The sequence below is a fragment of the Stegostoma tigrinum genome, chromosome 2 (genome assembly GCF_030684315.1).
Source record: "Stegostoma tigrinum isolate sSteTig4 chromosome 2, sSteTig4.hap1, whole genome shotgun sequence".
Taxonomy (NCBI): Eukaryota; Metazoa; Chordata; class Chondrichthyes; order Orectolobiformes; family Stegostomatidae; genus Stegostoma; species Stegostoma tigrinum.
In genome coordinates this window covers 151,376,174-151,399,891 of record NC_081355.1, presented here as the reverse complement: position 1 = coordinate 151,399,891, position 23,718 = coordinate 151,376,174, and the positions used below count along the sequence as shown (strand labels likewise).

General features: G+C 44.5%; 1 protein-coding gene across 2 annotated transcripts in view; it reads right to left on the bottom strand.

The window, feature by feature from the left end:
• sec22c (SEC22 homolog C, vesicle trafficking protein) overlaps nucleotides 1–23,718 on the bottom strand; it is a 125,685-nt gene that overhangs the window by 24,579 nt on the left and 77,388 nt on the right. For both annotated transcript variants that reach the window (XR_009443001.1, XM_059640275.1), the window contains exon 7: nucleotides 19,252–19,325. Coding sequence is in view for 1 of the 2 variants with exons in the window: in XM_059640275.1 (XP_059496258.1) it covers nucleotides 19,252–19,325 (74 nt within the window). In the remaining variant the exon portion in view is untranslated. The remainder of the gene's footprint in view (nucleotides 1–19,251; nucleotides 19,326–23,718) is intronic.

Here is a 23,718-nt window from a genome sequence, read left to right as displayed (position 1 = left end):
GCGGTTGTGGCGGGGGCGGGGTGTGAGGGGTGTGTCGCGGGAAATGCGGGAGACGCGGTCAAGGTCCTGTACCTTGTTCACTGTCCCAAGCCGGTCAGTGACCTGAGAACCGATCACATCGTACTTAGCAAGCAAGAGAAATTTGTTTTTGGCAAGGGGTTACTAATCCATAAACCAATCCATTACTTGCTGCCATCCAAAACTCCAGTTGTACGCATCTGTTCAGGGCATCTACAAACACTCCTGTAACTCACAGCTGTGTAAACAGCATTCACAATGAGTATCAAGTTACTTGCTCTCAGCCCATGCAGCAACTCTTGCGATCCCGAGTTGTAAGAGAGTTCTTTTATCTTTGCAGTCTTAGAAACCCACAGCGTAGAAGCAGGTCTATTGAGTCTGCACCAACCCTCCGAAGGGCATCCTACCCAGAGCCACCCTATCACTGCACATTTCCCGTGGCCAATCCACCGAGCCTGTACACTTTTAGACTTTGGGAGGAAACCGGAGCACCCGGAGGAAACCCACGCAGACACGGGGAGAACGTGCAAACTCCACACAGACAGTCACCCGAGGGTGGAATCAAACGCAGGTTCATGGTGCTGTGAGGCCGCAGTGCTAACCGCCATGCCACCCTGCTGCCCAGGTTCTATAGGCTACAAAATCCCTGCTCTTTCCAAACCTCCTCTGCCCTGAAAATATTTGGAGACTGGGAACATGTGGAAAGAGGGACTGCTGAATGAATTCTCATTTGCGAATCATCAAAACTTCATTTCCTTCATTCCTAGAATGTGGACATGATTAGCAGTGCCCAGCATTTGAAGAACACCTCTTAGTTGACTCGCGCACATCTGCAACCAGCTTTGAATTCCAGACACCCCCTTTTGAAACCATTCACAAGTCTTATTCCACCAGCTACTGCAAACTCTTAGAGGCATCATCATGCTTTTACATCAATAGAGCCCCTCTCATGTCTCTAAATGAGCCCTAAAGTTCTACCCAATCCATTAATTACTTTTATTGATGTGTAGTGCAGCTTTGTCAAGGATTACAGCAGCTAAGTGGTGCACAGCAAGACCCCACATTGGATTTTGGTGCACACAAGAATCGTGATGGTCTGGTCACACCATATTTGCTGCTTATTTGAAAGCATACATGACATCAACAAAACAAATGCACAATCCATTGAAAATAGGTTTGAGGTTTGGGACCATCACCCATCCAGTGTCAGAGTTAGGGGAAGAACTTCCCAAGAGTTTTGAAAAGTAAACCTGCTACAGACATTCTCAAAGGCTGATGGCAATCTGTTAACTGGAATAAAAGTGAAATGTGGCAGAGGCTGCAATGGCTGCAGGGTCTATGTTCTGAGGGTGTGCTCCAGAATTTCAAAACACAAATCCTTCCAGAGTAAGAGATAACAGGGTGTGGAGCTGGATGAACACAGCAGGCCAAGCAGCATCTTAGGAGCACAAAAGCAGACGTTTCGGGCCTAGACTCTTCTTCAGAAATAGGGTAGGGGAAGGGGGTTCTGAAATAAATAGGGAGGGGGGGAGGCGGATAGAAGATGGATAGAGGAGAAGATAGGGGGAGAGGAGACAGACAGGTCAAAGAGGCGGGAATGGAGCCAGTAAAGGTGAGTATAGGTGGGGAGGTAGGGAGGGGATAGGTCAGTCCAGGGAGGGTGGACAGCTCAAGGGGGTGGGGTGAGGCTAGTAGGTAGGAAATGGGGGTGGGCTTGAGGTGGGAGGAAGGCATGGGCAGCAAATGATTGAAGGTGGCAGGACAAGTCGAGAACAGTTAATAAAGTATAAGAGATAACAAAGTGTGGAGCTGGATGAACACTGCAGACCAAGCAGTATCTTAGGAGCACAAAATCTGACGTTTCAGGCCCACACCCTTCATCAGAAAAGGGGGAGGGGGAGAGGATTCTGAAATAAATAGGGAGAGAGGGGGAGGCGGATCGAAGATGGATAGAGGAGAAGTTCCCATTATCTCTGCATCTTCGATCCACCTACCCCTCTTTCCCTATTTATTTCAGAACCCTCTCCCCATCCCCCTTTTCTGAAGAAGGATTCTAGGCCCGAAACATCAGCTTTTGTGCTCCTAAGATACTGCTTGGTCTGCAGTGTTCACCCAGCTCCACACTTTGTTATCTCGGATTCTCCAGCATCTGCAGTTCCTATTATCTCTGATACATTTAATAAAGTATACAGTGTCCTTGGCTTTATTAATAGGGGCATAGTGTACAACAGCAAGGTGGCGATGATGAACTGATACAAGAGACCTGTTAGACAGCAACTGATACAGTTTTGACACTGTAGTATTGGAAGGTGCGAACACGTTGGAGACTGTGCACAAGTGTTTTACAAGAATGGAAGAGAGAATAAGTAACTTCAGTTATGAGGGTAGATTGAAGAAGTTGTGACAGTTCTCCTTGAAGAGCAAGAGGGTGAGGGGGGATTTAAAAAAGGTTTTCAAAATCTTCAGCGGGCTGGACAGACAGGGAGAAGATGTCCTCACTCATTTGGGTAGAACAAAAATGGATTGGACTTATACATTTAATGGTAGGGCCCTAGACAGTGTTGCAGAACAGACCAAGGGGCTCAGGAACATAATTCTTTGAAGTTTACATCACAAGTAGACGGAGTGGTTAAGAAGGTGTTTAGCACACTTGCCTCAGACCTTTGAGTATAGGAGTTGGGATGTCGAGTTGAGGTTGTACAAAGCGTTGATGAGGCCCCTTCTGGAGTATTGTGTATGGTTCTGGTTGCCCTGTTATAACTAGGATAGTCTTAAGGTGGAGAGGGTTCAGAAAAGATTTGCTGGGCAAGGAAGATTTCAGTTATAAGGAAAGGCTCGATTGACTGGGACTTTTTTTCACTGGAGCATAGGAAGTTGAGGAGTGACCTTATAGAGGTTTATAAAATCATATGGGGTATTAATTAAGTGAATGATAGGTGTCTCTTCCCAAGGGTGAGGGATTTCAAGACTAAGGGGCTTATCTTTAAGGTGATAGTAGAAAGAACGTGATGGGCAACATTTTTACACAGAGTCATTTTGGCCAGAGGCATTACATCATTCTGGACAACTTCCTGGTTGTCCCATTTTTGCCACAGTCTGGACTTTCCGAAAGGCCTTCTGTAACTATTCTTCGGGGACTTGTTTGTTAGATCTGCTGTCTAAACATATGATGTGGACCACTTTTAGTTCTTTGTACTCACATTTCCCAGCACTAAGACTAATCTGGATACTGACCAGAAGCAGTTACCAGATTCAATCCCTTGTGGCATGTTTTATAGAGCTCCAGCCTCTCGCAAATAAAACCACCAAGTTAGTTTTTGCAACAAGATATCACTGTTGCATGCTGTTAAAAAATGATTTGCTTCATAAAACAACCCTAATCTCAGCAAACATGATTGTGTATAATGAGGCCCTGACTCATCACCTTTCACAGGATCTGGGTGAAAGCCTAATTCCTACCTGTATCTTGTTCCCATGTTTAGCACTGTCACCTGCTTTGAACAGGTTTTGACAATTCACTAGGGAACTGCAAGTTGCTATGGTAACATGCATGTTGCAGCCTCAAACTTTGGGTGGTGATAGTCAAGGTTTAAGGGGAGGTGATGGCCTTGTGGTATTATTGCTTGGACTGTTAATTCGGAGACCCAGATAATGTTCTGGAGACCCTGGATCAAATCCCACCACAGCAGATGGTGGAATTTGAATTCAATAAAATATCTGGAATTAAAAATCTAATGGTAACCATTAAACCATTGTTGGTTGTCAGGAAAAACCCAGCTGGTTCACTAATGCCCTTTAGAGAAGGAACATGCCATCCGAGATGTGACTCCAAACCCAGAGCAGTGTGGTTGATGCTGAACTGCCCTCTGGGCAATTAGGGATGGGCAATAAATGCTGCCGAGCCAGCGACACCCTCATCCCATTAATGAATAAAAGAAAAAAAACATTTTCCAACACATGGCTGACCAGCAATCTCTCAAGTTTATAATCAATGCAAGCACTGGACATCTTGCTTAAAGTGAAGCTGTAGCCCTTATATAAAACCAGAAATAAACTCAACGTTCCAGGATCATACTTTCTGTACTCTGGACAGTTCTGTATTGACTCAGTCATCCATGAGCCATCTGTGATGTCATTCAGCCTATTTACTTCCCAGTCATCTCAATATCTTATTTATTACCAAGCAATCTTCTTCATAAGCCTACTCATAATTTAGAGTTCTCCATCATAATCCTCATGATCTCCTCCATGAGCCCATCTATATCCCTGTGATAAACCCTGGCATTCTGGTTATATCTTCATGATCTCTTCGACAATCCCATTCATTGAACTGAACACCTCTAATTCTATTTATCATCGCATACTCAGCCTTGTTTTGGCTATTGATTCTTCTGTTTAACTAGTAAACATCCGTTCCAGCATTTCTGTCCTTGGTTTCCATTCCTTCTGTGGTCGTGTCCTTTGGCTGTACAAATTGATCATTTGATGGATTCATAATCGAGCTCTTAGCACTTCAGTCCATGATCTGAACTTCTAACCAGATATCCCACCTCTCCCAACATTATCAATATCCACCTCTATATCTCACTAACTTCTGTTTCTCATTCTACCTGTTATTGAAAACCTCGTCCGTGCTTTTCTTACCTGCAGACGCAGCTCTTTCAATCTTCAACCTCCTTCATCCATAAGCTTCAGTTCATCAAATTCTCTGCTGCCCACATCCTAACATGCATCCAGAGACGTTTCCCCAAACCTCCTTTTCTCACTGACTCAACTCTGGCTCACATTCTAGTTAAAACTCAAGTGTAAAATTATAATATTATTTTTCTTCAAATCCCACAAGCACTAGCAGTTGTGGTGGTCTGTTACAATTGGTTGAAATTACGTTCGGCTTCTAGAACAATGTGAATAGTTGATAAGATTGGTTTAGAACTGCTTTCCTGAAGGATTTGGCAGGTTTAGAGGAAATAGCAGTTGCATAATCCCACAGCTATGTTAGATATGATGAAATTGTAATCAGTACATTTGAATTGACGCTTGTCTACAAATTAGTCAATTTCACTTGACTGCCATTGGCATGCTGTGATCTCAAACCTAAGCATCCCAAAATCAACTCAAACTTTATGTTGATCTTTACACTACCATTTCAGGACACGTAAAGCTACACAAAAGAAAGGCAGAAAACAAATACTTAACAATGGACTGGAAATCCATTGATATTTTCTTAAAACTTCAACTGTTCAAAGAAAAAATCCAACATATACAAATTTTCAGACATCTAATGAAGAACGATGGGTGGTTACTATCTTCAGTACAGCGTTGTAGCCTTTAGTCTTGGCTATACCTGTGAATTCAGCACTGAATTTGGACTGACTGGTTGACGACTACAAGGGGAAAAAACCTTTCAAGCTCCCAAACTGCAATCAGCTTTTCAGTCTTTATGTCCACTTACAGCTACCAACTAACTGTCATGACTAGCTATTAGCACCCACATACTGCCACCATGATGTGATTCTTTATACCACTGCCTACATAATATGTAACAAAGGGAGGTAGGCTAAGTTATAAGGAGAGGCTGGATAGGCTGGGACTTTTTCCACTGGACTGCAGGAAGTTGAGGGTTGACCTTACAGAGATTTATAAAATCATGATAGGTATTGAAAAGGTGAAAAGCAAAGGTCTTTTCCCTAAAGTAGGGGTGTTCAGAAATAGAGGGAATAATGTTAAGGTGGGAGGAGAAAGATTTAAAAGAGACCTGAGAGGCAACTTTTTCATATAGAGGGTGGTTCAAGTGTAGAATGAACTGCCAGAGAAAATGGTAGATGTGGGTACAGACACAACATTTAAAGGGCATTTGGATGGGTATGTGAATATGAAAGGTTCAGAGGGATATTGGCCAAATGCAGGCAAATGGGGCTAGTTAGTTGGAAAACCTGGTCAGCATGGATGAGTTGAGCGAAAGGGTCTGTTTCTGTGCTGTATGATTCTATCACTGAGACAGATGTTTTGAAGTTAATTAACAGCATGTACTTTTTAAATGGCTGCTCTGCCACAGATAGAAACATAGTATGGGTTCTGTTACAGAGTCATGGAGTCATACAGCATAGAAACAGAACTTTTGGCCCAACTTGTCCATGCTGACCCCACTCCCCACTTGCCTGGATGGTTGCAGCCCCAACAACAGTCAGGAAGTTTGACACCATCCAGGACAAAGCAGCTGCTTGATGAGCACCACATCCACAAGGATCCATTCCCTCCACCACTGACGCTCAGTAACAGCAGTGTGTACTATCTACAAAATGCACTGCAGAAACTCACCATCGATGCTCAGACAGCATCATCTAAACCTGCAACCATTTCCAAGGGCTAGCAGATAGATGGGAATATAAGTTTCCCTTCAATTCACTCAACATCTTGCAATGAAGGATAGAGCATAGAACATGGAACATTACAGCACAGCCCAGGCCCTTCAGCCCTCGATGTTGTGCCGACCTGTCATACCGATCTCAAGCCCATCTAACCTACGCTATTCCATGTACGTCCATATGCTTATCCAATGACGAACTAAATGTATCTAAAGTTGGAAAATCTACTACCGTTGCAGATAAAGTGTTCCGTTCCCTTACTACTCTCTGAGTAAAGAAACTACCTCTGAAATCTGTCCTATATCTTTCACCCCTCAATTTAAAGCTATGCCCCCTCGTGCTCGCCGTCACCATCCTAGGAAAAAGGCTCTCCCTATCCACCCTATCTAACCCTCTGATTATTTTATATGTTTCAATTAAGTCCCCTCTCAACCTTCTTCTCTCTAACGAAAACAGCCTCAAGTCCCTCAGCCTTTCCTTGTAAGACCTTCCCTCCATACCAGGCAACATCCTAGTAAATCTCCTCTGCACCCTTTCCAAAGCTTCCACATCCTTCTTATAATGCGGTGACCAGAACTGTACACAATACTCCAAGTGCGGCCGCACCAGAGTTTTGTACAGCTTCACCATAACCTCTTGGTTCCGGAACTCGATCCCTCTATTAATAAAAGCTAAAACACTGTAATATAATATCCCATTTGCCTTCTTAATTACCTTTTGTATTAATTACCAACCTTAATTACCTGTTTTCTTTCCTAACTTTGTTCAGTGAAGTTTATTGTTGTTTGTTCCAAACCAAGGAATCTTGTGGCTTTACTCTCTTAGTATCTTGTGCCTAAACAGACTGTAGCATAAATCTGGATGAACACAGCAGGCGAAGCAGCATCTTAGGAGCAGGAAAGCTCGGCCTGCTGTGTTCATCCAGCTCCACACTTTGTTATCTCAGATTCTGCAGCATCTGCAGTTCTTATTACCTCCGTAGCATAAATCTGTTCATCCAGCTCGGATCATGACAACTAGTACAAATATTAATGAAGAATATAATCATAGTTGCAGTGTGGAAATGATAGTGGTTGCTTTGTGCACAGCAAGTTCACAAAAATAACAGTATAAAAATCACGTTAATAGTGAAAGCAACCAAAAAGAAGCCAAAGAACTATGTATGCTGGAAGCTGAAACAAAAACAAAAACAGCTGGAAAAACTCAACAGGTCTGGCAGCATCTGTGGAGAGTGAAACAGAGATAACGTTTCAAATCCAGTGACCCTTCTTCCGAACTGGTGGTCAGCCCATCACCAGGAAGGGTAACAGAGATGCCAAGGAAGGGAAGGGAGGAGTCAGATACAGACCAGGTGATGACGAGAACAGGGTGGAAATTAGATGCCAAATTGATAAACTTTTCCAATTCTGAATGAGAGAGGAAGCAGTCCCAATGACGTCATCGATGCGCTGGAGGAAGAGTTGTGGGTGGGGGGCAGGAGTAAGACTGGAACGTGGAATGTTCTAATTACCTTACAAAGACACAGGCCGTGTGGGAAGGGACTGGTCAAGGGAAGAAAACAAATGAGTCGAGGTAGGAATAGAAGAGTTCTGTGGGGCAGGAGCAGGGAGAAACAATGGGTTTTGTGATGATAATGAGCTTATAGGAGAGATTTGTTCCAGAACATAGAGCATAGAACTGCACAGCACAGGAATGGGCCCTTCGGCCCACAATGTTGTGTTGAACACAATGCCAAATTAAACTAATTCCTTCTGCCTGCCCTTTGTCCAATAAACCTCCATTCCTTGCATATTCATGTGCTCATCTAAAAGCCCCTTAAATGCCCCTATCATATCTTCCTCCACCAGCCCTGGCAGACACTTTCCCGTCTCTGCGTAAAAAACTTGCCCCTTATGTCTCCTTTGAACTTCCCCTCCCCCACCTTAAATTTGTGCCCCCAAGTTTGAGACATTTTAACTCTGAGAAAAAGAAAAACTCTGACCATCAGCCCTACCTATGCATCCCATAATTTTACAGACTTCTCTCAAGTCTCTCTTCAGCCTCTGCTGCTCCAAAGAAAACAACCCGTGTTTTTCTAGCCTCTCCTTATAGCTCATGCCCTCTAATCCAGGCAGCATCCTGGTAAAGCTCTTCTGCACCCTCTCCAAAGCCTCCATATCTTGATCACCAAATTCTATGCTGTTCTTTGCTATTTCTCTTGCAGTGAGATGTTGCCACAGTGGTGACAAAATATCTACTTCAGAAGCAGCGGGTAAACAGTTTTGAGTCCTGATTGAACAACAACAACTTGAGCTCTGAGTGTTCTTTTTCAATTAGACAACAGAAGCATGAATGGGTGGAGCCAGGCTCACACAGTCCCCAGGTTTTAGTTTGAAGTTGGTTGTTGAAGCTGATAGATACAGCTATCTCTCTTTGCTGCATCAAAAGGTTTGGGTTCTCTCTCTGCTGTGAGATTATTTCTTTCAGTATTCCTTTCCCTTGGACTGGAAGGGAGATAGCATGTGAGAAAATCTGTTTTGTTAATTTTGCCTTTGTCAGGGCTGTGTTTATGAGATGTTACAGTATTGCAACAGTTGATAAGCAGAAATTGATGATTATATGATCTTATGTTACCACATACTGTTATTTCATTTCGTATTTTAACAGATGTGGAGGTGCTGGTGTTGGACTGGGTTGGATAAGGTCAAAACTTGCACAAAGCCAGGTTATAGTCCAACAGGTTTATTCAAAAGCATTAGTTTTTGGAGCATTACTCCTTCATCAGGTGTAGTGAGAGAGGCATCAAGACACAGGATTCAGAAGTAAAAGTTCAAAAGATCATACAACTGATATGAATGTATTGAATAAGCTAAAATGCTGGCTGACTCCCTCCTGTTAAATCTTTAATCAATTAGAAAGGAGATGCAGGTTTCAATTGATTAAAATGCAAATCCCAGAATTTATTTCAAATCACTTGCCCGAGATACAAGAGGTGACATCTCAGGTCAGATAATACATTTTAGGTGTGAGGCCACATGTCTGTGTTTTAACCTGGAATCTGTATGTTTTAACCTGGAATCAGACTGGTTTTATTTCCAAAGCAGGAATTTATAAAATTCCCCATTGACTGACTGTGTCTACAAACTGTGCACTTCTTTGGCAAGATAGAATGTATCTGCAAATACAAATCTGCAAATGCAAATTCACCCCATAGATTTATATGTGTGTGTGTCCATGTGAGTGCATGTGTATGAGTATATAATGTAGTGGGATACCTGTAGCATGACATGAACCCAAGATCACAGATGAGGCTACCGCATGTGTACTATACTTGGTTATCAGCCTTTGCTTGGGGGACTCTGCATTGCTGTGTATCCCAAAGTTCACCTTGGAGGATGTTTACCCAAAGATCCGAGGCCAAATGTCCTTGACCGCTGAAGTGCTCCCCCACGGGGAGAGAACATCCCTGTCTGGTGATTGTCGCGTGGTGTCCATTCATCCATTGTCGAAACATCGACATGGTTTCGCTGGTATACCATGCCTCGGGGCATCCTTGTCTGCAGTTTATGAAAGAGATGACATTGGCCAAGTCACATGAGTATCTGCCGTGTGTGTGGTGGATGGTGTTCCCCCATGTGATGGTACTGTCCACGTCAATGATCTAACATGTCTCGCAGATGCATGACAGGGTTGTATACTGATGTAGCTGATGTTGTCCTGAAGGCTGGGTAGTTTGCGGCCAACAATGCTTAATGTTGGTGGTTGGGATGGGTAAACATCCTCCAAGGAGGACATTGGGATACACAACAACACAGAGTCACTGAGTAGAGGCTGATAGCCAAGTACGGTACCCAAGAGGACGGCTTCAACTGTGATCTTGGGTTCATGTTGCGCTACAGGTAACCCCACCATAGAAACATAGAAGCTAGGAGCAGGAGGAGGCCATTCAGCCCTTCGAGCTTGCTCCACCATTCTTCATGATCATGGCTGATTGTCCAACTCAACAGCCTAATCCTGCTATCTCCCCATAACTTTTGATCACATTCATCCCAAGTGCAATATCTAGTCACCTCGTGAATACATTCAATGTTTTTGGCATCAACCACTTCCTGTGGTAATGAATTCCACAGGCTCACCCTCTTTGGGTGAAGAAATATCTCCTCACCTCCGTCCTAAATAGTCTACCCCGAATCTTCATCCTGTGACCCCTGGTTCTAGACACACCCACCACCGGAAACATCCTCCCTGCATCTACCCTGTCCAGTCCTGTTAGAATTTTATAAATCTCTATGAGGTCCCAACCACCCCCCCCATTCATCTGAGCTCTAGTGAAAACATCCCCAACCTGGTCAATCTCTCCTCATATGTCAGACCCGCCATCCCCAGAATCAGCCTGGTAAACGTTCGCTGCACTCCCTCGCGATCAAGAACATGCTCCCTCAGAAAAGGAGACCAAAACTGCACACAGTATTCCAGGTGTGGTCTCACCAAGGCCCTGTATAACTGCAACAACACATCCCCGCTCCTGTGCTCAAAACCTCTCACAAGGAAGGCCAATATACCATTTACCTTCTTTACTGCCTGCTGCACGTACAATGCTTACCTTCACATAAACTCTGTCATAGAGACCACACTGTATACTCTCACATACACTCTTGCACACAACACACTCACTGTCTCATGCAAACACACTTGTGCACACATTCACACAGACCCGCTCTCCCACAAGCACATACACACACACTCTTTCATGCACATGTACTCCCTCACACTCACACACACTCTCTCTCAAACAGTGACTTGAAAGAAATTCTAGGATTTGCACTTTAATCAGTTGAAACCTGCATCTCCTTCCTAATTAATTAAAGATTTAACAGGAGGGAGTCAGCCAGCATTTTAGGTTTATTCAATACATTCATATCAGTTGTATGATCTTTTGATCCTTTACTTATAAATTCTGTCTCTCTCACTATGCCTGACGAAGGAGTAATGCTCTGAAAGCTAGTGTTTTCAAACAAACCTGTTGGACTTTAACCTGTCATTGTGTGATTTTTGATCTTATTTTACCAGAGTTAAAGTTGTGCCAATTCTTATGTTTTTATTTTAATTGTGTTGTAGTTATAAACATGTTTTGCTTATAGCCTATTCGTGTCTCAGTTGAATCACATCTCGACATAGTACCTGATTCTTGTCTTAAAATAAAACAGGTTAGGATCTAGGCTAGCTCTCTGATGAAGGGTCTAGGCCCGAAACGTCAGCTTTTGTGCTCCTGAGATGCTGCTTGGCCTGCTGTGTTCATCCAGCTTCACACTTTGTTATCTAGGATCTAGGCTATCTCCTTGATATATTTTGAGGGGCTTTAGTCTGCTCAGGCAGTCCTGTGCATGGATTCCAGGAAGGAGGTGGAAGCAGGCTGCACGGGGCTGGGGAGCTATGAGCTTGGAGGTAGCGGTGAGGAGATCGCCAGATGAAATGAAATTAATGACTATTGGAGACACAAAAGCCTAGAGTTCGATAGTGGGGCCACGGACTTGGAGGAAGTAGATGGAGGTGTCCGAGAGCTGGCACTCAGCCTCTGGAAGCTCTGCACTGGGAGAAACTTGCCTGCTACTCTTCAGGGATCTTTTATATTCACGTGATGGAGCTTACAGGGCCCTGATTTAACATCTTATCCGAAAGGTGACATCCCTTTTTCTGTGCAGCTGCCTGGTAGGTATGTGCCCGAGTTTCAAGAGTAGGGAGCGAGCTGTAAGACGGTGAACTCAGAGCTAACAGTGCTGCCTTTTCAATCAAAGTTGACACCTTTACTTTGGAGACCCATTCCTGAAGGCACCGACGCACCCAGAACATGGTGGAACTGGCACCAGATACCAATCAATCTTGTGCCCAGCAGCTGTTAGAGGACTTGGTAGGCTCAGTGGCTAGCACTGCTGCCCCTCAGCACCAGGGGCCCAGGTTCGATTCCACCTTCGGGTAACAGTCTGTGTGGAGTTTTCACATTCTCCCTGTGTCTGTGTGGGATTCTTCCGGGTTCTCCAGTTTCCTCCCACAGTCCAAAGATGTGCAGGTTAGGTGGATTGGCCACACTAAATTGTCTGTAGTGTTCAGGGATGTGTAGCTTAGGTGGGTTCTAGGGGGATGGGTCTGGGTGAGTCCACACCGTGGGGATCGTATGATCTATGAGGGCATATTTGTCAACGGGGAGCACCATAGCTCATTCCAACATCTTATTTTCACACCACATCCTGGAATTCCCTTCTTTAAAAGGCAGTGGATGCAGAAACTTTAAATATTTCTAAGGTAGAGATAGAGGTAGATTCCTGATTATTGAGGGGAAGGATGATTATTGTGTTACTGAAGGAATGAGATTAAAATCAAATCAGCCACGAGCTTACTGAATGTGGGAGTCGACTCAAAGAGTTGAGTGGCCACCTCCTTTTCCTTGTTTGTACATTCTCATCCACATCGATGAGCCTTATGGAAGTAAGCAACGAACAAAAACAAAGTTGCTGGAAAAGCTCAGCAGGTCTGGCAGCATCCATGAAGGAAAAAACAGAGTTAACGTTTCGGGTCTGGTGAGCCTTCCTCAGACCTGCCAGACCTGCTGAGCTTTTCCAGTAACTTTGTTTTTGCTCCTGATTTACAGCATCCATAATTCTTTCGGTTTTTATTTAGCCTTATGGGAGTGGTTGCTTTTAATAATCTACTTTCACCATTTCAATAGCAGTGCCTGTACTGCTGTGATTGTCAGTTAACCACTGAGCTGGGATGAAAGGCTTGAACTGGAAACTTTTGTGTCTTTAGCTATTAATGTAGCAACAAGGTTTAATAGAAATGAAGATGAGCCTTCGAGGCAGGCTGTAGAACATAGAACATAGAACATAGAACAGTACAGCACAGAACAGGCCCTTCAGCCCACGATGTTGTGCCGACCATTGATCCTCAAGTATGCACCCTCAAATTTCTGTGACCATATGCATGTCCGGCAGTCTCTTAAATGTTCCCAATGAGCTTGCTTCCACAACTGCTACTGGCAATGCATTCCATGCTCTCACAACTCTCTGTGTAAAGAACCCGCCTCTGACATCCCCTCTATACTTTCCTCCAACCAGCTTAAAACTATGACCCCTCGTGATAGCCATTTCTGCCCTGGGAAATAGTCTCTGGCTATCAACTCTATCTATGCCTCTCATTATCTTCTATACCTCAATTAGGTCCCCTCCTCCTCCTTTTCTCCAATGAAAAAAGTCCCAGCTCAGTCAACCTCTCTTCATAAGATAAGCCCTCCAGTCCAGGCAGCATCCTGGTAAACCTCCTCTGAACCCTCTCCAAATCATCCACATTTTCCTATAATAGGGCGACCAGAACTGGACGCAGTATTCCAAGAGCGGTCTAACCAAAGTTTTATAGAGCTGCAACAAGATCTCACGACTCTTAAACTCAATCCCCCTGCTAATGAAAGCCAAAACACCATATGCTTTCTTAACAACCCTGTCCACTTGGGTGGCCATTTTAAGGGATCTATGTCTGCACACCAAGATCCCTCTGTTCCTCCACACTGTCAAGAATCCTATCTTTAATCCTGTACTCAGCTTTCAAAATTTGACCTTCCAAAATGCATCACCTCGCATTTATCCAGGTTGAACTCCATCTGCCACCTCTCAGCCCATCTCTGCATCCTGTCAATGTCCCACTGCAGCCTACAACAGCCCTCTATACTGTCAACGACACCTCCAACCTTCGTGTCGTCTGCAAACTTGCTGACCCATCCTTCAATCCCCTCATCCAAGTCGTTAATAAAAATTACAAACAGTAGAGGCCCAAGGACAGTGCCCTGTGGAACACCACTCACCACTGACTTCCAGGCAGAATATTTTCCTTCTACTACCACTCGCTGTCTTCTGTTGGTCAGCCAATTCTGTATCCAGACAGCTAAGTTCCCCTGTATCCCATTCCTCCTGACCTTCTGAATGAGCCTACCATGGGGAACCTTATCAAATGCCTTGCTGAAGTTCATATACACCACATCCACAGCTCAACCCTCATCAACTTTTCTAGTCACATCCTCAAAGAACTCGATAAGGTTTGTGAGGCATGGCCTGCCCCTCACAAAGCCGTGCTGACTGCATTTAATCAAGCCATGCTCTTCCAGATGGTCATAAATCCTATCCCTCAGAATCCTGTAGTTAATGGTATGTTCAGCAGTCATATGGAGGGACTCTGCTAGAAGTTTGGAATGAGTACAATCCAGAGTAAGGAGTTCTGCTGCCTTATCAGCATATATACTGAGCTAATGCATATTATTAAAAAGAAACTGCAAGATCTAGCTTGAACTTGTATGAAGAACAGAGAAACCCCTTTTAAAACAATAAAGCCAAAGAAGGAGTCTCCCCTGTGATATTTTGATCCAACTGCCCATTCCTTGAAGACTTCATCTGGATGTAATCGTTTGATACACACTGAACACTGCACTACTTTCTAACTGTCAATCTTGGCAAAGCTGTTAGATCTATTTCAAAAGCCTACATCTACAGTAAGAGTGCATTCTCTTTCAGCATAAACATGACTTAAAGTTAGATGAAACTGACACGCAGAAATGATTGACTGTTCCTCGTTTATTATTCATTAAGGGCATCATTTAGTTGCAAAGCAATGCATGTCCCCTTTCCTTCAGCTGAGAATTGTGTTGAAGAGTCACAGAGTCATAGAGCATGGAAGCAATCAACCCACTCTGACCATAATCCCAAATTAAACTAGTCCCACCTGCCTGCGCTCGGCCCGTATCCCTCCAAACCTTTCTTACTCATGTACTTATCCAAATGTCTTTTAAATGTTGTAACCATACCTCCATCCACCACTTCCTCTGGAAGTTCGCTCCACACACGAACCACCCTCTGTGTAAAGAAATTGCCCCTTGTGTCTATTTTGAATCCTTTCCCCCTTACCCTAAACCTATGCCCTCTAGTTTTCAGCTCCCCATACCTCATGGAAAATACCTTTCCTATTCACCATATCTGTGCCCCTCATGATTTTATAAACCTCAATAAGGTGACCCTTCACCCAGCTCGCTGCCGCAGAAATGCTGCCCACATCATTAAAGACTCATCGCACCCGGGTAATGACCTCCTGCAACCTCTTCTGTCAGGCAGAAGATACAGAAGCCTGAGCACATGCACCAGCAGGTTCAGGGACAGCTTCTTCCTGGCCGCTATTACAGTGATGAATGGACTCTCTAGCCTTAAATAAAACATTGATCTCTCCTAGCGCACACACCCTGTGCAACGTAACCTGTATGCTTCTAAGTCTTTTTGATCTTTGCTTTGAATGATCTGCCTGTACTGCTCGTAAACAAAGTTTTTCATTGTACTTTGGTACACGTGACAATCCATCAATCAATCCTACTCTCCAGTTAAAAATTTCCCAGCCCATCCAGCCCTCATCTTATAGTTCAAACCCTCTCGTCCAGCAACATCCTGGTAAATCTTTTCTGGACCGTCTCCAGCTTAATCATTTCCCTCCTATAACAAGGTGACCAGAATTTGAACTCAATACTCCTGAACAGGCAATCTCTCTCAACAAGGAAAACATTAATAGTACAACAAAACCGCAGCCCCAAGGAACACAATTCACCAAAACTCAGTCTAAGAGTTGATTCTACATGTGCTCACTCCCAGTGTGGAGCCTTAGCTACAAGAGCAAAGCAGATAACCTGTCCTTCTTTCCATTGTTTACAAATATATTAAACGGAAGGGACGGTATGGGATGGATTTGTTTGTGGAGTTGGAAGTCTATTTGTTTGACTGCACCAATTATTTGTATGTGTGTGCATACATATGTATGGTTTCGTGTGTGCACATATCTGTACATATATAGGCTGTATGAGTCTGTATTATTATATTATTGTATAGATTCCAGACGAGACCAAACTTTAAGAAAGTTATGTGTCATCATAGTGTACAATGTTCTGGTGTCCACTTTGCCTTCAGTTACACTGTCTCTGTAGCAGAGTCAATGTAGTCAAACAGTTTCAAAATCAGAAATTGCTGTAAAAGCTCAACAGGTCTGGCAGCATCCATGAAGTGAAATCAAAGTTAACATATCGGGTCTGGGACTCTTCTTCAGAACTGTTTGTTTTTTTTTAACTTTTAATTGTTCATAGGAAGAGGGCCATTGCTGGCTGAGCAGCATTTGTTGTCCATCCCTAATTGCCCAGTTGGAAGTTAAAGAATCAATCACATTGCTGTGGGCCTGGAGTCACATGTAGGCCAAACCAGGTAAGGATGGCAGTTTCCTTCCCTAAAGGACAGATGGCTTTTCCAGTAATCAACAATGGATTTGTGGACATCATTTGACTCTAATTCAAAATCTTCTCCTTAATTGAATTTAAATTCCACCACCTGCCATGGCAGGACTCAAACACAGGTCCCTAGAACATTACCTGGGTCTCTGAATTAACAGTCTAGTGATAATACCAAGAAGCCGTTAACACCCTGTAATGCAATGGATAGTAACAACAGGACAGTGATTAATGTTGTGCCTTTATGTAAGAAAGGCTGTGACGAGAAGCCTGGGACCTATGGACCAGTGACTCTGAAATCAGTGGTGGTAAGCTGTTGGAGATGATTCTGAAAGATAGAATCTACATGCATTTGGAGAGGCAAGGAACGATTTGGCATGGTTTTGTATGAGGGAAACTGTGTCTCACAAACTTGGTTGAGTTTTTTGAGGAAGTGAATAGGGCATATTCCATCACTCTCCTGCCTTGTAGATGGTGGACAGACTTCGAGGAGTCTGGAGGGGAGTTACTCGCCGCAGTATTCCCACCTGTGTTAATGTGGTGAGTCCACATGAGTTTCTGGTTAATGGTAACCACCAAGATGTTGATCGAGGGGGGTTCAGTGATGGTAACACCATTGAATGTCAAGGAATGGTGGTTAGATTGTCTCTTATTAGTGATGGTCATAGCCTGATATTTGCGTGGCTTAACTGTTCCTTGTCACTTGTTAGTCCATGCCTAGATATTGTCCTGATCATGTTGCATTTGAACATGGACTGCTTCAATATCCAAGTCACTATGAACAGTGCTGAACATTGTGTAATCATTAGCAAACATCCCCACCTCTGACCTTATGATGAAGCAATGAACATGCTTGGGCCTAGGACACTAGCTTGAGGAACTCCTGCAGAGATTAGATCAGATTAGATTCCCTACAGTGTGGTAACAGGCCCTTCAGCCCAACAAGTCCTCACTGCCCCTTGAAGCATCCCACCCAGCCCCATCCCCCTATAACCCACATACCCCTGAACACTACAGGCAATTTAGCATGGCCAATCCACCTAGCCTGCACATCTTCAGACTGTGGGAGGAAACCGGAGCACCCGGAGGAAACGCATGCAGATACGGGTAGAATGTGCAAATTCCACACAGACAGTCACCCGAGGCTGGAATTGAACCCAGGTCCCTGGCGCGGTGAGGCTTCAATGCTAACCACTGAGCTACCGTGCCACCCTAAGATGTTCTGGAGTTGAAGTGACTGACCTCCAACAACCATGACCATTTTCCTGTTTCGAGGCATGACACCAACAAGCAGAGAGTTTTCCCCGATACCCATTGATTCCAGTTTTTGCTAAGACTCCTTAACGCCACACTCAATGAATCATCTACTCAGCACTTCTGGCTGAAGATTGCTGTGAATGCTTCAGCCTTTTCTTTTGCACTGATGTGCTGGTTCCACCATTGAGGGTGGGGATATTTGTGGAGCCTCCTCCCCCAGTGAGTTGTTTAATCGTCCACCACCGTTCACAACTGGATGTGGCAGGACTGCAGACCTTAGACCTGATCCATCGGTTGTGGGATCGCTTAGCTCTGTCTATCACTTGCTGCCTATGTTGTTGGTGTGCCAGTAGTCCTGTCTGCTGGCTTCACCAGGTTGACACTTCATCCTTAGGTCTGCCTGGTGCTGCTCCTGGCCTACCCTCCTGCACTCTCCATTGAACCAGGGTTGATCCCCAGGCTTGATGGTAATGGTTGTGTATGCTGGGCCATGAGGTTACAGATTGAGCTGGAGTACTATTTTGCTGCTTTTGATGGCCCACAGCATCTCATGGATGCCCAGTCCACAAGGTCTGTGTGCTGATCACTCTTACCGATACTGCCGTGGACAGAGGCAACTGCAGCTGGCAGATTGGTAAGGACAAGGTTAAGTATGTTTTTCCCTCTCCTTGGTTCCCTCACCACCTGCCGCAGACTCAGTCTAGCAGCTGTGCCATTTAGGACCTGACCAGCTCGATCAGTAAGACTGCTGCTGAGCCATTTTTGGTAGTGGACATTGAAATCCCCCACCCAAAGTACATTTTATGTCCTTGCCACCCTCAGTGCTTCCTCCAAGAGTTGTTTAAATGCATTTTGAATGCTCATCCAGATGCTTCTTAAATGTTGTACGAGTCTCTGCCTCCACCCCCCTCTTCGGCAGCACATTCTATATTTTTATCATTCTCTGGGTGAAATAATTCTTTCTCAGGTCTCCTTTGTTCAATGGAACTGGCCTGATACATTTATCCATAGGACCCTGCCATTCAAGGCAGTGTTTTGAGCCCGGCAATGCTGTTGGTGTAAAATGAGATAAAACAGAGAGAGAAATGAATTATCAACTGTTGCCATTTTTTCTCTTACAATAGCCATTGAAAGGAGAAACTTAAGATAAATTAGATTAGTGTTAGCACTACCTTCTACACCAACTGCAACCGATTTAGTCACACTTGTTTTAATTTCTTTTCATCTCTTAATCCCTATTGTAAGAAAGCTTCCGTCGAGTATTTTCTATCAAGGAACGTCAAGTTAGACCTTTTCAGGTATTGGACTGCAAACATGGCAAGGAATAATAAATACCTCAGTTCAGCCACGCTGTCACAGAATTGAGTATAACAAAGGCCAGTGCTCAAAAAGATGCCAGAGGACAGTTTCTGAAATAAAAACAGAAATATTCGAAGTTAATAGGCAGCAGTTTTTTTTGCCCTTTGATCGGATGTAGGTGTTGTTGGCTGGACCAACGTTTATTGCTCGTCCCCAGTTGCCCCTTGAGCCACTGCAGTCCATATGCTGTAGGTAACCTTACGGATGGGTTTCTGGGGTTTTGACCCAGTGACAGTGAAGGAATGATGATATATTTCCACAGTGGCTTAGAGGGGAAATTGCTGGCAGTGGTGTTCCATGTATCTGCTGCCTATGTCCTAAATATCATGAATTTGGAAGCTGCTGTTTGGAATGAGTCTCAGTAAGTTGGTGCAGCACACCATATCAATAACATCATGCACAGTTGCTGAAAGGAATGAATGTTTATACTGACACAGTTGAAGCCGATAGCTTTTACCTGGATGGTGTCGAGTGTTGTTGGAGCTGCACTCATCCTGGCAAGTGGGGAGTATTCCATCACACTCCTGACTTGTGCCTTGTGGATGGCAGACAGGCTTAGGGGAGTCAGGAAGGGAGTTACTGCAGCTTCTGGCCTGCTCTTGTAGCCACTGTGTTAATATATTTATTTAATTCAGTTTCTGGTCGATGGAAACTCCTAGGTATATCAATAGTGGTTGATTCAGTGAAGATAACACCATTGAATATCAGTGAGACATTGTCACCGTCTCTTGTGTTGGGGTTTGTTTTTACCTGGCACTTGTGTGAAGTGAATGTGACTGCTCCTCTTCCAGCTCTTGTATTAGAACATAGAACATTACAGCACAGTACAGGCCCTTCGGCCCTCGATGTTCAATGCCTTAATGCCTTAGCGACCACAATTCCATAAGTTTTACAATACTCAAGGACAAGGATAGGAGTGGTCCTAAAGGAAGACTACTAAACTGGGGGAAGGCCGACTGTACCAAGATTCGGCAGGATCTGAGGAATGTAGATTGGGAGAAACTGTTTGAAGGTAAATCCACATTTGATATGTGGGAGGCTTTTAAGGAGAGGTTGATTAGCATGCAGGAGAGACATGTTCCTGTGAAAATGAGGAATAGAAATGGCAAGATTAGGGAGCCACGGATGACAGGTGAAATTGTGAGACTAGCTAAGAGGAAAAAGGAAGCACACATGAGGTCTAGGCGACTGAAGACAGACGAAGCTTTACAAGAATATAGGGAATGTAGAGCGAATCTGAAACAAGGGATTAAGAGGGCTCAAAAGGAACATGAGATATTGCTGGCAAACATGGTTAAGGAAAATCCCAAAGCCTTTTATTCATATATAACGAACAAGAGGGTATCTAGAGAAAGGATTGGCCCACTTAAGGACAAAGAAGGAAAGTTATGCGCTGACTCAGAGAAAATGGGTGACATTCTTAACGAGTACTTTGCATCGGTATTCACCAAGGAGAGGGACATGACGGATGTTGAGGTTAGGGATAGATGTTTGCTTAGTCTAGGTCAAGTTGACATAAGGAAGGAGGAAGTGTCAGGTATCCTAAAAGACATTAAGGTGGACAAGTCCCCAGGTTAGGATGGGATCTATCCCAGGTTGCTGAGGGGAGCAAGAGAGGAAATAGCTGGGGCCCTAACAGATATCTTTGCAGTGTCCTTAGACACGGGTGAGATCCCGGACGACCGGAGACTTGCTAATGTTGGCCCCTTGTTTAAGAAGGGCAGCAAGGATAATTCAGGTAATTATCGACCAGTGTGCCTGATGTCAGTGGTAGGGAAGCTACTGGAGAAGATACTGAGGGATTGGATCTATTCCCATTTGGAAGAAAATGGGCTTATCAGTGATAGGCAACATGGTTTTGTGCAGGGAAGGTCATATCTTACCAACTTAATAGAATTATGTTGATGCAGGTCAGGTAGTAGCAAGAGGTAGACCAGGTAGTGGGAAGGATTTTCCTGGGAAGGAACCAAGGGATCGGTTAAAGTGTGTTTGCTTTAATGCAAGGAGTATCAGGAATAAAAGTGATGAACTTAGAGCATGGATCAGTACCTGGTGCTATGATGTTGTGGCCATAACAGAGACATGGGTTTCTCATGGGCAGGAATGGTTGCTGGATGTTCCAGGGTTTAGAACATTTAAAAAGAATAGGGAGGGGGGAAAAAGAGGAGGGGGTGTAGCACTACTAATCAGAGAGGGTATCACAGCTACAGAAGCTTCCATTGTCGAGGAAGATCTGTCTACCGAGTCAGTGTGGGTGGAAATTAGGAACAGCAAGGGAGTAGTCACCTCGTTAGGGGTTTACTACAGGCCCCCCAATAGCAGCAGGGAGATTGAAGAAAGCATAGGTCGACAGATTTTGGAGAAGTGTGCACGCAGTAGGGTGGTTATAATGGGTGACTTTAACTTTCCCAATATTGATTGGAACCTCCTTCGAGCAGAAGATTTGAATGGAGCTGTTTTTGTAAGGTGTGTTCAGGAGGGTTTCCTAACGCAGTACGTTGACAGGCCGACGAGGGGAGAGGCCATTCTAGACTTGGTGCTCGGAAACGAGCCGGGGCAGGTATCAGATCTTGTGGTGGGAGAGCATTTTGGTGATAGTGACCATAACTGCCTCACATTCTACATAGCTATGGAGAAGGAGAGGATTAGGCAGAATGGGAGGATATTTAATTGGGGAAGAGGAAACTATGATGCGATTAGACATGAGTTAGGAAGCATGGACTGGGAGCAGTTGTTCCATGGTAAGGGAACTATAGACATGTGGAGACGGTTTAAGGAACAGTTGTTGGGAGTGATGAGTAAATATGTCCCTCTGAGACAGGCAAGAAGGGGTAAGATTAAGGAACCTTGGATGACGAGAGCGGTGGAGCTTCTAGTGAAAAGGAAGAAGGTAGCTTACATAAGGTGGAGGAAGCTAGGGTCAAGTTCAGCTAGAGAGGATTACATGCAGGCAAGGAAGGAGCTCAAAAATGGTCTGAGGAGAGCCAGGAGGGGGCACGAGAAAGGCTTGGCAGAAGGAATCCGGGAAAACACAAAGGCATTTTACACTTACGTGAGGAATAAGAGAATGGTCAAAGAAAGAGTAGGGCCGATCAGGGATAGCATAGGGAACTTGTGTGTGGAGCCTGAGGAGGTAGGGGAAGCCCTAAATGAGTTTTTTGCTTCTGTCTTTACGGAGGAAACCAACTTTGTAGTGAATGAAACCTTTGAAGAGCAGGTGTGCATGCTGGAATGGATAGAGATAGACGAAGCTGATGTGCTGAAAATTTTGTCAAACATTAAGATTGACAAGTCGCCAGGCCCGGATCAGATTTGTCCTCGGCTGCTTTGGGAAGCGAGAAATGCAATTGCTTCGCCACTTGCGAAGATCTTTGCATCCTCGCTCTCCACTGGAGTCGTACCTGAGGACTGGAGAGAGGCAAATGTAATTCCTCTCTTTAAGAAAGGAAATAGGGAAATCCCCGGCAATTATAGACCGGTAAGTCTCACGTCTGTCGTCTGCAAGGTGTTAGAAAGGATTCTGAGGGATAAGATTTATGACCATCTGGAAGAGCATGGCTTGATCAAATACAGTCAACACGGCTTTGTGAGGGGTAGGTCATGCCTTACAAACCTTATCGAGTTTTTTGAGGATGTGACTAGAAAGGTTGATGAGGGTCGAGCTGTGGATGTGGTGTATATGGACTTCAGTAAGGCATTTGATAAGGTTCCCCATGGTAGGCTCATTCAGAAGGTCAGGAGGAATGGGATACAGGGGAACTTAGCTGCTTGGATACAGAATGGGCTGGCCAACAGAAGACAGCGAGTGGTAGTAGAAGGAAAATATTCTGCCTGGAAGTCAGTGGTGAGTGGAGTTCCACAGGGCTCTGTCCTTGGGCCTCTACTGTTTGTAATTTTTATGAATGACTTGGACGAGGGAATTGAAGGATGGGTCAGCAAGTTTGCAGACGACACAAAGGTCGGAGGTGTCGTTGACAGTGTAGAGGGCTGTTGTAGGCTGCAGCGGGACATTGACAGGATGCAGAGATGGGCTGAGAGGTGGCAGATGGAGTTCAACCTGGATAAATGCGAGGTGATGCATTTTGGAAGGTCGAATTTGAAAGCTGAGTACAGGATTAAGGATAGGATTCTTGGCAGCGTGGAGGAACAGAGGGATCTTGGTGTGCAGATACATAGATCCCTTAAAATGGCCACCCAAGTGGACAGGGTTGTTAAGAAAGCATATGGTGTTTTGGCTTTCATTAACAGGGGGATTGAGTTTAAGAGTCGTGAGATCTTGTTGCAGCTCTATAAAACTTTGGTTAGACCGCACTTGGAATACTGCGTCCAGTTCTGGGCGCCCTATTATAGGAAAGATGTGGGTGCTTTGGAGGGTTCAGAGGAGGTTTACCAGGATGCTGCCTGGACTGGAGGGCTTATCTTATGAAGAGAGGTTGACTGAGC